General features: G+C 38.7%; 2 protein-coding genes across 4 annotated transcripts in view; one reads left to right on the top strand and one right to left on the bottom strand.

Annotated features, from left to right (window-relative positions):
• Window positions 1–1,917: 1,917 nt before the first annotated feature.
• Window positions 1,918–2,880, bottom strand: LOC137969702 (histone H1.0-like). Its single transcript, XM_068816040.1, has one exon. It carries the CDS (start codon window positions 2,779–2,781, stop codon window positions 2,185–2,187), a length of 597 nt encoding a protein of 198 aa, XP_068672141.1. The 5' UTR covers window positions 2,782–2,880; the 3' UTR covers window positions 1,918–2,184.
• Window positions 2,881–2,935: 55 nt separating this feature from the next.
• LOC137969701 (homeobox protein unc-4 homolog) overlaps window positions 2,936–14,948 on the top strand; it is a 30,198-nt gene continuing 18,185 nt past the window's right edge. The window contains exons 1-2 of one of the 3 annotated variants that reach the window (XR_011116715.1): window positions 2,936–3,088; window positions 7,118–7,263. The gene's annotated coding sequence lies outside the window, so the exon portion shown is untranslated. The remainder of the gene's footprint in view (window positions 3,089–7,117; window positions 7,264–14,948) is intronic. The other 2 variants (XR_011116716.1, XR_011116714.1) reach the window with 2 other exon arrangements.

Consider the following 14,948-nt stretch of genomic DNA (forward strand, 5'->3'; position numbering starts at 1 on the left):
ATTGTAACTCACACACTTTTCGCAAATTTCAGGGCACCGGACCCAGTTTCTTGTGGCGTTGTTTAGAGTATGAATACGAGTCAGTACCTGGGGTGCAGGGCTGGCGTAGTGGTTATGAGAGCATTCGCCTCCCATATATGGGGCCCGGGCTCGATTCCCAGACTCGGCGTCATATGTGGGTTGAATTCGTTGGTTCTCTTATCTGGTGCGAGAGGTTTCTCCCCGGGTACTCCGGTTTGCCCCTCTCCTCAAACACCAACATTTGATTTGATTTGCGTTAATTTGTTGATTTCAGTTTCAACAATGTCCCAATTAGTGCTCTAGCTCTCGAAGAGTAGTTCTTTTCCCTACGCCGACTACGCCGAAAAAAGCTCGCAAGTTTCAGTCTGCATCATTGCATTGCCTGCAGCCTGAGTATCAGGCTTTTCTTAGAAGGAGAGGAAAAGGAAAGCCTTCCTTTTCATCCCCTCCCCGACCCCCTACCCCTCAGGAAGGCCTGATACTCAGGTTACATTACCTTAACTTAAGCGAAATCAAAGCCTTTTCAACGCTTCTTCGAAATAATGCACTGAGGAAGCAGCCAGTGTACCACTGTCTTTTCTCCCCTCTGTGAGGATTGACATATTTGAAAGTATTACGCATGCCCTACCGGATATCTGGGCAGTTTACTCAATCTGGACCCCAGAGCTCTTCTCTTGACTGAGGGAGAGAAGAGCTCTGGGAAACCCTGAAACATTGTCATCTCATTGGTTTTCGTGAAGAACAATCAAAAGCGTCTCTAATTCATTCCTATCGAAAAATACTTTTTAACAGAGATTCGATCCGTAAGGCCAGGGAAGCTTTTTTAATTTCAAAGGGCAGGACAATTGATCCCAACAGTCTTAATATCCGCTAATAAACGTATTAGATTTCAGTTTATTATTTAGAGTCACTTACATTATTTTTTCGTTACTCTTAGTAGTTGGATTCAAATTTGTTGTAACTGCCATGTTTTATCACATTTTTCCAGTATTACGTCAACATCCAATTACTATATATATGTACATAGAAGCATTCTAATGTAGACTCTCATTGTACCTGAAGAAGGCTGGTTTGGCCAGCCGAAATAAATTATAGTAAGCCACTAAAATCAAATCTACGTTGTAATGAATTTATATAGCGCATTTTCTATTAATATATTCAAATGCGCTTTACAAGCAAGGACAGCACATGAATGAATGAAATGAGTCCTGACCACAACAACGGGATCTCCATGCCCTACTCTTTACGAATAGTGTGTAGGTTATTTTACGTCCCACTGGGTTATGAGCATTGAAAGGTTGTGAGATGGGGCCTACGGTTTATAGTCCTTATCCGAGAAGACTTGAAAGTCTTAACCATTTGCGGATGTAATTACAAAGGCGGCACTTTCTCCTTAGTTATTTTAAGACCCTGAGTGTTGGTCCGGCCGGAGTCGAACTCACGACCGCCCGCATGACAGTCCGATGCTCAACTAACTGTATCGGCTCTTGCTCAAAAATAATTTAGTTTCTCAACTTGTAATTACGCCGATCAGATCAAGCCAATGATCCAACGTACACCGACAGGAAGATTGTCCACGGTTGCTTGCTTTAAAACTCTGGAATTGGTGGGCGAGAATGGGCAGTTTTTGGCTGGGGCCAGAACACTCCATTTCGCCGACTGCGTGACCAGAAGAAAAGAAGGGCACTGGGGACGAGGATGGTTCTATATTTGGGCTTAAACTTCACGCATGCGCTGTTGAAGACGAATGGGCCAATGCACAAGCATGTCAAGTATGAGCGAGCGTTTACAAGCTTAAATGTGATTTGTGGCCGGTGCCCACCCCATACCACGCTTTCGAACGGCCCCCCTCGATTGGGCGAGGTCTAATGGGGATGTCAAAACAGGTACGCCAACTTGGTTATTAAAAAAATCTTGCATTTATTTACAAAACTGTTCCGCTCCTCAGATGAACTTTATATGACGTTAAATAAATTTCTAAAACCATCTATGACAGTGAACACAAATCTACCAAGGAATTCTTAAAATTCTCATTTGTCAACAAACTGTGGTGCCCTTTGGGTGTTGCAAAGGTACCTAGACTGGACACAAACATGAACGACCAGGATATTACAACATAATACACACTTATAAATGTTCAGATAGTAAATCACTGTCTTTTCCTCATTTTTTAGCTTTCGTTGTCTTTTTCACTGACTTTTTGCCCGCTTTGGATGCTGGCTTCTTCACGGGCTTCTTTGGTGTTTTCTTTGCGGGCTTTTTAGCCGCTGGCTTTTTAGCGGCGGGTTTCTTTGCTGGTTTCTTCTTTGCGGGTGACTTTTTCTTTGCAGGACTTTTCTTTGCTGCTGCCTTTTTAGCGGCAGGTTTCTTCTTTTTAGCCGCTGGTTTCTTCGGTTTTGCAGCTGGCTTCTTTGCCGCCGGCTTCTTCTTGGTTGCCTTTGGTTTCGGCTTAGTTTTAACGTCGGCTGCTTTGTTCACTTTGAACGATCCAGAAGCACCCACTCCTTTTGTCTGGGTGAGCTTTCCAGCCGCAACAAGTCTCTTTAAGTTCAACTTGACTTGAACACCGACATTATCTCCAACCTTGTAATGTTCGCTGATGTATTTCGTTATTTTCTGTCGAGAAGTTCCGTTGCGTTCTTTCAGTTCCTTAATCGCAGCCACAATCATTTCTTCGTACTTAGGGTGCTCGGTGGGCTTTTTCGGGGCCTTTTTCTTGGTGGGTGTCTTCGCAACCGGTTTCGATGTTTCTTCCGTCATGATGACTGATTAAATTAATTTGGCAACGAGGGTTTCACGAAGAATTCGATTGCGAGACAATCAAGATCACGAACGTAACACTCGGCGTCGCTTGGGGAAAAGTGACGCAGCTACGAACGCGCATATTATTTATACTTAGAATGCGGACCACCGAGGAAACAGTCACGAAGCGAAGACATTTTAGACTGCCATTGGGTTTCTTGTGCTTCTTCTTTCGACTTTTAGTCAAATTTACGACAATCTTATCCGTCGATTGCAAAGAAAATGATAGGGAACGAAAGTAACTTAGTTTGAGCTTCATATCACGGTAAGTTATGTAAAAATTATCTTAAAGGGAGTTTGCAGTGGAATGATTTCTGCGAAACTCCATTTTGGTTTAGTTTGACATTTTGCAAAGAACGTCTTGAAGCTTTGATAAAATTCGAGAAATTCTTCCTTTTTGAATGATTTGTAAGAGCTTAACCATCTATCGTTGCATTTAAGCTAAAAATAGGGTCAGGGAATGGACAAACGTGTATTCAATTTTTTGTTAAACGCAGGCAACAAACACATCTCGAGAAGTGCCAGCGAGCTGTCGTAATTGCTTTCCTCATAAACATTTCCTCTAAAATCCCAATAATTCCAATATTTTCCACCTCTGGACGTTGCAAACTCCATCGACAATGAAATCTACTTGTTGTCATTAGTTTTTGGTGGTTAATTTTTCATTGCAACCTTTTAAATTGTAGGTTACGTTGCATTTTGATTTTAATGATCTCGGCGTCGCATATCTTCCGAGCTGAAAATTCTACTCAACTTGGTTCTTTCGTTTATTTCAAAGTGAATTTTTATGATTTTATGAGGCAGGCGGCTTTTATATGGCAGATATAAGGCTGTAGTAGTATTTCGTTTACGTCAGATGATTTTCAAGTTCTTTGAAGTAAGAATATAAAACTTCAGTGCATCTTTCGATAAACTAGTTTTGTACTATTAAGGCGAACCTTACATCCCCCTCGCGTTCAATTTCCTTCTTGACTTAAGTTTACAACCGCTTTTATTTTACATCTGGTTATACCTATGGCAACAAAGTTTAGCTAAGATAATTCAGTATACCTTAAGGAGAAATCTCGTGTATTTATTTTTCAATGTGACAGCGACAGTGACGGAAAAATGTCACAGTTATCATGAACCCGGTTGTAAACGAAGTCAACCGCCATCTTGTCACTTTTGGTAATCCATCCATTTTGCCAATCTTCGTATATTTTGTGCAAAATTTTGCGTTCTATGAAGTCTTATTACCTTTATCTATTATAAGAAGAGTTTTTGGTTTAGTTGTAATAGAAATGTGGAGCTTGTGTCCCTAATATACCGTTTGATCGTTGGCAACGAATGTTCGAAGGCATCTCGGCTTCCGCAGTACATGCAATATCCATTTCAACGTGTCACGAATTTATTGATAACATAAGAGGCAGATTTGTGTGTGTCTGGCGCTTATTTTCCCCGTTCTTACTTCTGAAAATGGAAATGGCGATACATTTTATTTGGCATGATTAAATCTTGGGACCCAGATATGATGTATTTTTTGGAGTGTTTTGCGAGACTTCCTGCATTCACAGCACACCACAAAGCGCCTGGTTCGAACTTCGGTGAACAATAATAGTCAGTTGGAGTGCTAATTCTCCACCTCTCTTTTATGCAAACTGCTATTTATTTTTGCAATGCGTTTTAAAGTTATCAAATTAAAATCTATTGAACTTTCAAAACTTATTCGAGTCATTGGAAGGATTTTTCTTTGAGTTTTGATCGCCGACACACCCTTTCCAACTGAATGACAACAGTTTCTCGATCGATCTAAACAATTGTTATGCGTCTTTATTTTGCTATTCCTACTTTTCACTCCTCCGATAACTAACAGACTGGAGTTATTCAAACGGGCTCCTCGTAAGTATAATAAGAAGTGACTGTGATGTCGTTTTGTGTAGGAAATAATTTAATTTCGAAGAGAGAGTTTAAATTTTCTTTTCAGGGAAGCTAAGCGAACGAAACGCATTTTGCATAAGTAATGACGATTGGGATTATTTTGATCTTGATGAAACCTGGGGAATAATTTACGGTCATTCATTTTCTTATTTATTCTGGAATTACTATTTAGGTGGATAAAGAGTTCCAAGATTTTTTTATGAGCAGACAAAGAGAATCTGTCCTTGAGAATTTAATTCCAGGTTTCTAGGTGAAAGCCATCCTTTTTTCCATTGGTTAATTTGTCTGGATGATTACTTGGCCCGGCCTAGAAAGTGGCAGCATGAAGTCATCTTTATAGCGACAAAAAGGCGTGCAAAATATTTGGAGTGAACCTTAACATTTTCAAATTTTAAAGTACTTTAGGGTATTTTAAGTTAAATAACACAAATTGGTAGATGCACTGTGAAATTAGATGAGAGTTCAAAATCTTCACAAATTATATATTGAGCCATGCATCTAACTTTCAGACCAAACCAATCAGAGTACATGCATACACCTCTTACTATTAAAGTTTGAGGACATAACAGGTAAATTATTACGACCTGTCTTTTTTAAAACAAGGAGTCCAAACTTACATTGTAAACCTCAACTCATAAAACAAGGTTGAGATAATCTTTAGTATAGTATAACTTTTGGAAGTCAAATCATATAGGAATAAAGAACATGAATTATTAAATTTTCGACCTTGGATTTTGCATTTCTACATGTACATAGCTTTCTGATTTTACTCAATCTCAGTTTTCAGCTCATATACCATATGACCTAATATGGAAACTGATTGCGTCAAGTGTTGCTAAGCTGGAAACTGATTGGCTTTAATTTCCATTAGTGTCCAAGCATTCAGAATTTAATGAAAATTTAATAAAACAAGAATTATACCTTTCGGGCTTGTTGGATATGTTGGATATGGTTCTAGTCGACTTGGTGCTGCGTGCCTCGTTGGCTATTTACATGTATCATGTCAAATCCTGAATCGAAAACCAGCCAATCAGAGTGCTGCATTTAGCCTGAGAATTTCTTGCCATAATAATCATGACTAGATGATACCCCACTTAATTGCCAAGTCTCATAGCCAGTGCCTGTATTTTGTGCTTTTTTTCCTTTAATTAATTTAAGTTTTTGTTATTGACATTTAATTGGCTTATTATTTGAAATAGTATAGCTTATAAGCACTATAGCCATCATTGATCATTGTCTGTGATATCCAATGTCACAATACAGGGTTCTATCTAGGATTTATTGTTGGGGGAGAGTGGCCAAAGGCTACGAGGTTCCTATGGGGGTTGGGGGGCATGCCCCCCAGAAATGTATTGAAACAAATGTGCACTGAGATGTACATATGTAATCTGGTGCATTTTGAGACACAATTTTGAGAAATGTTACAGTGTTATTAAATTTATTTCATTTTTTAGTCGTGATAATGTTCTGACAATGTCATTGCTTAAATTCTTCTTGTAGTTCAGCTCGTTGTTTGTTCTTATTGACTAGTACTCAATGTTGCTGCAGCGTCTAGATCTTTTTTGGTGGTTTTACTGCATAATGAGATTCAGATGGGCCATGTCTTTTTCTTGCTTGACTTGTGCTAGCCAAATTAATAGCGACTTTCAGATTGGAGTATGAGACAATACATGTATGTTTGAAGGACAAAAATTTTCAAAATGCGCATGCTTAGGACTGAGAACTCATAGTCGTCCTTGTACTCCAATCTGAAGGTGGCTATAATTGCATTAGTCTTATTTATATAAATGTTTTATGCATGTACGAACAAGCAGGAAAGGTGCTTCACTAAACGATTATAGTCGCTAAACTTCCATGTGTTAATGACAGTCACTACATCCTGAGTTTGAAAACTCAATATTTTTTTAAGTGTGCTGCTAAGATGATGATGTTGCTGACTGTTGTAAAAAGATGGAGTTATGGAAACAAACTTACCTTAATTTCAAAATCAATCAACTCAGTCAAGTAGCTCAATGGAGAAAAGCTTTATGAATGCTTGACCTCTCTCAGGAATGTGACAGAAACACAATTTCTCTGCATGTGGGTTATTTAATTAATATGTTTTAATGCTCCAATAGAAGTCTGTGTAGTAGCAAAACAAGAGGAGAGCATCTCTATTATTAACAATAGACCATCTTTTTTATGATTGGAGTGATGTGAAATTATCCTTTACAGTATTTTTGGAGTGATGCTTGATTGCCTAACATTTATACTCCTTTGATATGGCAATAATTATTTGGAAACTGGACTTTATTCAAAGACATCAGAACAAAATGTTGCAGAAAGTTCACAATCTGCAAGCTCCTAATAACGTTGTCATAATCTTTTATGTTCACAGGACTGGGGCATAAGGCTTGGAAATGGCTTATACTCACTGTCCTCCTCTTCTGTAAGACTGCCATGCATAAATGTACCTGGATAATAATTGAAGAAAGGATGAGCAGGAATGTTCTGGAGTTTGCAGTGACTTAAATGGGACTAGAGGTGAAGTGAAACTGAAAGTGTTTATAACATTTTAATTACTGTCTTTTTATTTTTTTGAAAAGGAAGCGTTTCCAAAAGCTGAAGTTTTATGGTGTAGCATTGAATACATTCTTTCATCCTCCCTGTTCAAATGACCTTAATTATAAAGTAAAGTTAGTAATAATGATAAAACTGATGTGCGGTTGCATGTTCATTTTTCCTGTTTTTTTTTTAATTTAAAACAGTTTAAACTTTTGTTTCTGTGTCTTACAATATCCTGCATGAGAAGAACATACATGTAAGAAAAAAGGGGAGACTGCTAGTTCTTGATCTTTATCCTTGCTACAGTTTGCTCTTTCCACAATTATCGGAGGGGGCACAATTTGGCTAATGGTGTTTGATTATTAAGTAATGAGGTACACAAGAATAAGACAGTTTAGTGCAGTTATTGCTCAAAGCTGATTTTTTTGAAAAATTGCCAAGTGTTCTTTAAAACTATTTACAACTACCTTACATGATTGTCGTGTGGAAATCTGATGTGTTGGATACTGTAACCTTCTTTAGGTTTCGCTTAAATTGATCAACAGAGATCTGACATTTTTTAAGCTATGTGGCATGGCTATGGAAGAAACTTTTAATACATGTACTTAGTTCTAAGTTTTAGCAAAGCCAGTTTTCCCTCAGAGTTTTTCAGGTTGTAATTAGAATCTGTAATACTGAGTGAAGATAATCTGAGGCGTGTCCAATCATTGTCTTATACATCATTAAAGCTTTCACTTTCTTTTGTCGAATTGATAGCCTCTCCCAGTTAAGGGTGGTAATAGGAGGTGGTTCGAGTTCATATCAAAAGGCAATTTTGTAATAATAATTACTCTAGCTGCGCGATTCAGCAATTTTTGGAGCTTATCACTCAAGTAGCCACTCAAACAGTCCCAAATTAAACCGGGCTGCAATGATCGAAATATGGGACAATCAGACACAGTGTTATAAATTTGAATGGCCAGCAGTTTCTTTTGGAATAAAGGGTCACACACGTTTGAGAACACCTGGAGCTGAGGATACTTTCTTGCATATGTATTCAACGTGTTTTCACCGAGTAAGTAAAGAGAGAAAGCGTAAGCTTTGTGATGTTAAGATGTCAAGCGAAAACCTGCCCTCAAAAGATGACACCTCTGCTTCTTTATACCCTGGTGGAAAAGCAGCGAGAAGATGAAGTCCTTGAATTGCTGTACGGTTAAAACATTGAAAAACATGCTTTTCAAGAAACACAAGCATTTAGCCAGAGGTTGTCCAGTGAAAGTTTTCTTCATGAACTTGAAGCATCCAGCAAAGGTCTTGAGGGAGTTTGAGAGAAAAATATCACACCTTGACAGCTCTTTGCACTGTGAACTGGAAGCAATTTCTGGCCATTGTAGCAGTGCAGCTCTCAATGTTGTTCCATGTAAGGCAAAGAACAATGGAGAAGATGTGGGCAGTTATCAACCAGTTATCACTACAAACTCCAAGTTTTCATTTGAAGGGAACTTTGACCCAGTGGCACTGGAACGCATAATAGAAAGACTGCGAGTTAATTGTTGTGTCTGTGAACTTAATGAACCATTCCTTGAAAGGGCTTGTGATAAGAGAAATTATTCAGGCAAGCAAAGTTTAACATTTCAGCAAAAAAAAGATCAGAGTGAATTTATTTACATGTATATGGTGAAAATGTTAATGTGATTTTTATTGTGAGCAACTGCAGAAATGAAATATTTGAATCAAAATAAGTAGCCATTCATTCATTTGGATGACTTACATGAAACTAAGTGTCTTTAGCACTGATCATGAAGTGCCACAATGTAGTTGTGAGCCATCAATAATTATTAGAAATTAGACAATTTGTTTCCTTCTTGCTACATTTTTTTTTGTCAATAATTGACAAAAAAGACATATAGCAATTAGATATTACTAGTTTCTTATGGATGTTATCTTCTCCATAAGTTTGAAAAAGAAACTGTAAACATTAATTACACTAATTAAATAGTGGGAGGCGCGGTGGCCTCATGGTTAGTGTGCTTGACTCTGGATCGAGTGGTTCTGGTCCTAGCCGGGGACATTGTGCTGTGTTCTTGGGCAAGACACTTTACTCTCACGGTGCCTCTCTCCACCCAGGTGTATAAATGGGTACCGGCGAATTTAATGCTGGGGGTAACCCTGCGATGGACTAGCATCCCATCGAGGGGGGAGTAGAAATATTCCTAGTCGCTTCATGCTACGGAAACTGGAGATAAACGCCGGCCTGGTGGGCCTTCTGGCTCGTAAGCAGTGACTTTACCTTTACCTTACATTAATTAAAACCCTATTTCTTCACACATAGTTTAATAGTGTAAAAGTTGAAAATTTGAGTAATTGTATTACACCAGTCTAAGAGTACTTTGTGTTAATGGAGGTGAGGCACACATTGTCAAGACTGTGAGCCATTGTCCCACATCTCATCTTGTGGCATGCAGAATTACAAAAAAGGAAAACCTTAAGGGCTTTTAAGGAAACTAGAAGCCAAATATGACTTTTACATGTACCTGTCAGTTGTCTAATCTCTTTTATAAGGTGATCATGATAATTTTGGCAATCTTGTTTTCTTGCAGTTTCACCTTTTCAGAAGTTTTATGTGTACAGTATATGTTCAAATTGCCAGTTTAATTCAAGGGAATCATTAACATGAGTTTTTAATTCATGATATTTGGAATTGTCAAAATGAACAAATCACATTTGTATTACATTACCATTTGTCCATAATTTAAGGTGATGCCTCAGTATTGCACTGCGCATCCTGTACTGCGCTTATGGTGTTTCAATAATTATTTAAAAATTGAATCAAATTTGCATCATTGTAAGTATGGCGTAAGTCGATCATGCACGTTGAAACAGTTCTCAAAACACGCGAGAGAAGTTGTGAATGACCCATAATTCTTTGCGAATAAGCTCTCACATTCCGAGAACATGGCGAATTTTGTTGTTTCGATCTACGATAATCGAGATAGACATGTACGATGATGTTTTAGTATCAGTGCAGGCATCAATGAGCTAAGATTGGCCCAAGCAAGCATATCTTTTTTATTATCGCTCTCAAAACAGGGATTAGTAGGCAACATTCAGGGGAAGTTTCAAGAAAGTCGTTTGACATTTTTTGTTTTTCTGAGGAATCACCTTAATATTTTGAAATGACTTACAACCTGAGCATTGCTTTATGAACCACGGGAACATAGTGTCGTATTTTGGTAGAGAACTGGTTTTTGAACGCTTTTGTTTTGCATTGTGTGATTCCAGAAAATATACGACCGTACATTTCCCAAAGAGGGCCATTGAGGGGGCTCTTTCAAGAAAGCCATTTCTGTTGTTTAGGAAAGACAGAAAACTGAAAGCACAACTTAAACCAGAAAAACAAGAGATGTGGGGTGGGATGCTCAAACAAAAAACCGTTTATTGGTAATTATAAGAATATCTATTAGATATTTCATGGAGTAAAACACTATTTTTTTTACCAAAGCTAAACGTTTTGAGATTGTCTCACAGTGACTGATCAGCATCTTGACAACTTTACCAGATGTGGCCAAGGCCTTCTCAAATTCTCCTCGAAAGAAATCCTTAGTCAATATTTACATCTACATTCATAACTTGCAAGATCCTGAATAAGGACATTTCGCAAATGGCATATAAAATAAAATAAAATAAAATAAAATAAAATAAAATAAAATAACATAACATAACATAACATAACATAACATAACATAACAGAACAGAACAGAACAGAACATAACATAACAACATAACATAACATAACATAACATAACATAACATAACATAACATAACATAACATAAAATAAAATAAATAAATCTAAATAAATAAATAAACATTGAAAAAAAAAGACAGTGTATGAATTTACTAAATAATTAAAATCGGTTCACTCATTCATTAGGGCAGAGCCCACAGCTCTTTTAAGACAGTGAATTGAGTTCGACTGTATAATGCTCGCGTGCAAACTGTTCCAATCTCTAATCGTTCTCGGCCGGCAAAAGCTGAACTTGTACCCAGAATGTAATGTAAAGATTGTGACGTGAAGTTCTATCGTTTTACCTATATAGACCGTGTGAGCGTTAGACCTACTGATGGAATTGGGCCCACACAAGGACAGAAAAACTCTGAGCAGGTTGTTTTTCGATGTCGAGTTGCGCGATGTCGATGCAGCGCTCTCGGATCGGCATTTTTAGGCGCTGAAGGAAGTGTGTTTTTTCCTCTGTTTACCGCTTGAGTTTCGTTCCCGCTTTTTTGCCTCTGTAGATTTCGCTCTTCTTGTGACGCCTGGAAATGGCGAGGCTTCCTCACTGTAATCGCTGTCGTCAACAAAGCGTACTTACACACGGAACGCCATTTTGAATTTCTTGTGATCAAGCGCGCCTGCAGGTTTTGCGGACGTCTCGGGAAACATACTTCTCTGTCCCTCATTTTATCTTGTCAGCCCAGTTTTGGCAACATTTGAACTAAGCTTGTTGGTTTTCAGCCAACAGCTTAGGTTACTTCGTTCAGGAATCAAAGCTTGTTTGAGTTCTGCTAACGTTTTAGTGAAATGTTTGTGTTATCAGCGAACATCCTTGGCGCAGCCGCCCGCAGGCAGTTGGGGGAAATCATTAATTATAATATAAATTACAAGTAGCAAAGGACCCAGTATACTGCCCTGCGGTACGCCGCACCTGAAATCGTGAGCAGTTGATATATAGCTTGCCGTTGACATCTCACATCTTTGGGTTCGGCCACTTAGGTACATCAGGAACCACCTGATAGCTGCCTGGTCAAAGCCCAAGACTGACATTTTATGCAAGATGATTTCGTGATCAGTGGTGTCGAATGCCTTAGAAAGGTCAATGAAAACCATGACGACGCCATTCAATAACCCATTGTCGATATAAACTGACCAGTCATTTGTCGTCTCAACCAAAGCAGTAAGAGTACTGTGTAACGAGCAGAACCCTAATTGGCAATTTAAATACAAATCGACATTGGCCCGTGGCATTTGGTTGAGATCACTTAAGAACTTGTTTCTGTCGAAGTCACTTAAATTGCCTTGTCTCAATCGTGCGAGGACCATTACGACCGTATAGTTGGCCTTACGTTTCTAGTCGTGTTCCTTGATTAACTGTCTGAGGCCATATCTATATATATATATAATGTTTGTCAGAAAGGACGAAATATCTGCATTTGCTTCATGCAACAAATTGCAGTTGATATCGCCAAGTATATATGATTTCTTACATTCGGAGTCACTTTTGGCAGTAATTTTTTCCAAAATGATCAAGTGGAGAGCTTGGGGGTCGATACCAAGTCCCGACTGGGAATGGTGTACTCCGTGGCTTACTGATTTGGAGAAATAGACACTCCTACTCATCGTTGTTTAAATCGTCACGTATTTGATAGTTAAGAATGGGGCGCACGTAAATACAAACACCACCTGCATTCCTTCCGTTAACTTAACGATCTTCAGTTTTCTGACTATTTCAACTGAAGCCAGGTAAATTGACTTCTTTATTATGCACTGTAGAGTATAATTTAGACTCTTTTTGATTACTAAAATAATATAAAAACATAAAAAACTCTAAGTTCATCAAGATGGGACTATTAATATTAAGGGACGCGCAGACTAACCATCCACCAAAGATTATAGAATGGTTCGACTTACCGCCGTCGTCACACTTAAAGGCATTAATGGAGAGCTTATAAGCATGCGCGTTTTGGAGAGGCGGACGGCAACCGAAAGAGCACATTTCATGTGCCAGGGCAGTTGCGTCTCCCAGATTTTTATACTAACCATCTCAAATGGAGAAAAAGATACTTAGCAATGTTAATGTGGTTGTGCCAAGACAAGTTAAAAGGGAAAACATTGGATTTCCAGACGGCACTGTCCTAATCTACACGTAAATAGTTGATAAAATTCTGAGCGAGACGCGAGGCGCCACCCTTGTTTAAGAGAAGGCCACTCCGATTAAGATGGACAATCGCTGAAATGTTTGAATGATCAATAAATCCCCATGTCATTTGCTTCCAAAACTGCTTAAAAACTTTATTCACAGAAGGAACTTTACTGTCCAAGGCTTCATTGTCAGATCTACTGATTAGACTGGATCTTGTGATCATGGCTGGGGATTCCAAACTAACTGATTTGGCTAGGGCACCAATTCTTTTGCACATTCACGAAGAGAGTTGCTGGAACTCAAACTATATATTAGTTCCTACATGGATAATATAATCTCGTCAAGGTTTCTGCGTAGAAATAGCTTGATATGATCACGGGAATGTAGTTATTTTGACTTGTGAATTCCTGGACATTTTGTGGCCTTGACGATGCTTAAGTTTAGGGTCCCCTGCTATGGTAACCTTCTTCCGGCGGTTGGGCTATGGTTGATCATGATAATTTGTCACTGATTCAGTTGAAACAGTTTGGATATAGTTTTGCGGGTTCAACCCTCCGAGGAAGACGAAGATGAAAATGTTTCTTGACCATTGTCACCGCTATTTGCTTTTTGATTGGCTACATTTCTCACTTCCAGTTCTTCATTACTGCGAAGCGGCTCAAAACTGTTTCGAGTTTCAGTGATATTAGCGGGCACTGACTTCTGACTCCGCTTTGCGACTTCTCCACGTGGAGCCAACATTCTCTTGACCGTCAATTGGTTGATTGCTAACAACTTCACTCTTTTCTTGCGTAATGATGGTTAATGCAAGCCCAAGGGGATCATTCTCCTGTTCTAATGGCAAAACGCGGCTCTCAAAGGTCAAACATTTTTCTTGAGGCTCTCTAATTGCATAGTCTTGTTTGGAAGCAGGGGACAATGATGCCACACACCTCTTTTTGCAATCAAGCAGTTCGATACAAGAAGTACTTTCGTCTTGCTTTTGAGCATTTATTATGGACAAAAGCCTTGTGTTCTCTTGAACTTGTTTCTGTAGTATCAAGAAATCAAGTTTTAATCCCTCAATGCCGGCCACAGTTTCTGGATTTGATCGTTCTTGAGTACAATTTGACATAGTACAGTCTCTCGTCGTCTATCGATATTCGACTATTTCGCTGACTACTGTTTGCTTCCCGTAATAATGATGGTTGCGTTGTTTGCTCAGTTGAAACCAAAGGATCGGGGTTTTTTGTACTAATTCCACTAAGTTATCCCTTAAAGCATGACCATCGCGTCCCTGAAAAGTCAGAGTTTGTTGTTTCTTGTTATGCCAGTTAATGATTACATTACCGTTGGAACTTTTGAATAGTCCTTTTCACGGTTAGTATTTCTCATTTGCATTACAATGTAATCTAACGTGGATGCGAGGTAATTTCGGGTTAAAACTACAAAATAGCCCAAAATTGCCTCACATACATGCTAGATTGTATTGTAATGCAGATGAGGAAAACTAACTATGAAAAGGGCTATTGCTTCGTATTTCCACCAGGCGTCAGCCACTTTCCTTGCCGTTTTAAAACCGTTTTCGACGAAATTCTTGAGCGATTCAAGGTCGTTTGTACACAATAGTTTGTCGCTATTAAGAATAGCTTGTCGCCATTAAGATGAAGATATTCGAATTCGTAAACGCGAGCAAGACTCGGTCTTTGAGAGTAAAACATGATTATCATCAGGGCCACAAATTGACCGTTTAACCGCCATCATGTCCAGCAGAAATCCATCCACC

This window comes from Montipora foliosa, chromosome 9 (assembly GCF_036669935.1).
Source record: "Montipora foliosa isolate CH-2021 chromosome 9, ASM3666993v2, whole genome shotgun sequence".
NCBI classification, from domain to species: Eukaryota; Metazoa; Cnidaria; class Anthozoa; order Scleractinia; family Acroporidae; genus Montipora; species Montipora foliosa.

Coding starts and splice junctions, on each gene's coding strand:
- LOC137969702 (XM_068816040.1), bottom strand. CDS start 2,781: ATGACGGAAGAAACATCGAAACCGGTTGCGAAGACACCCACCAAGAAA.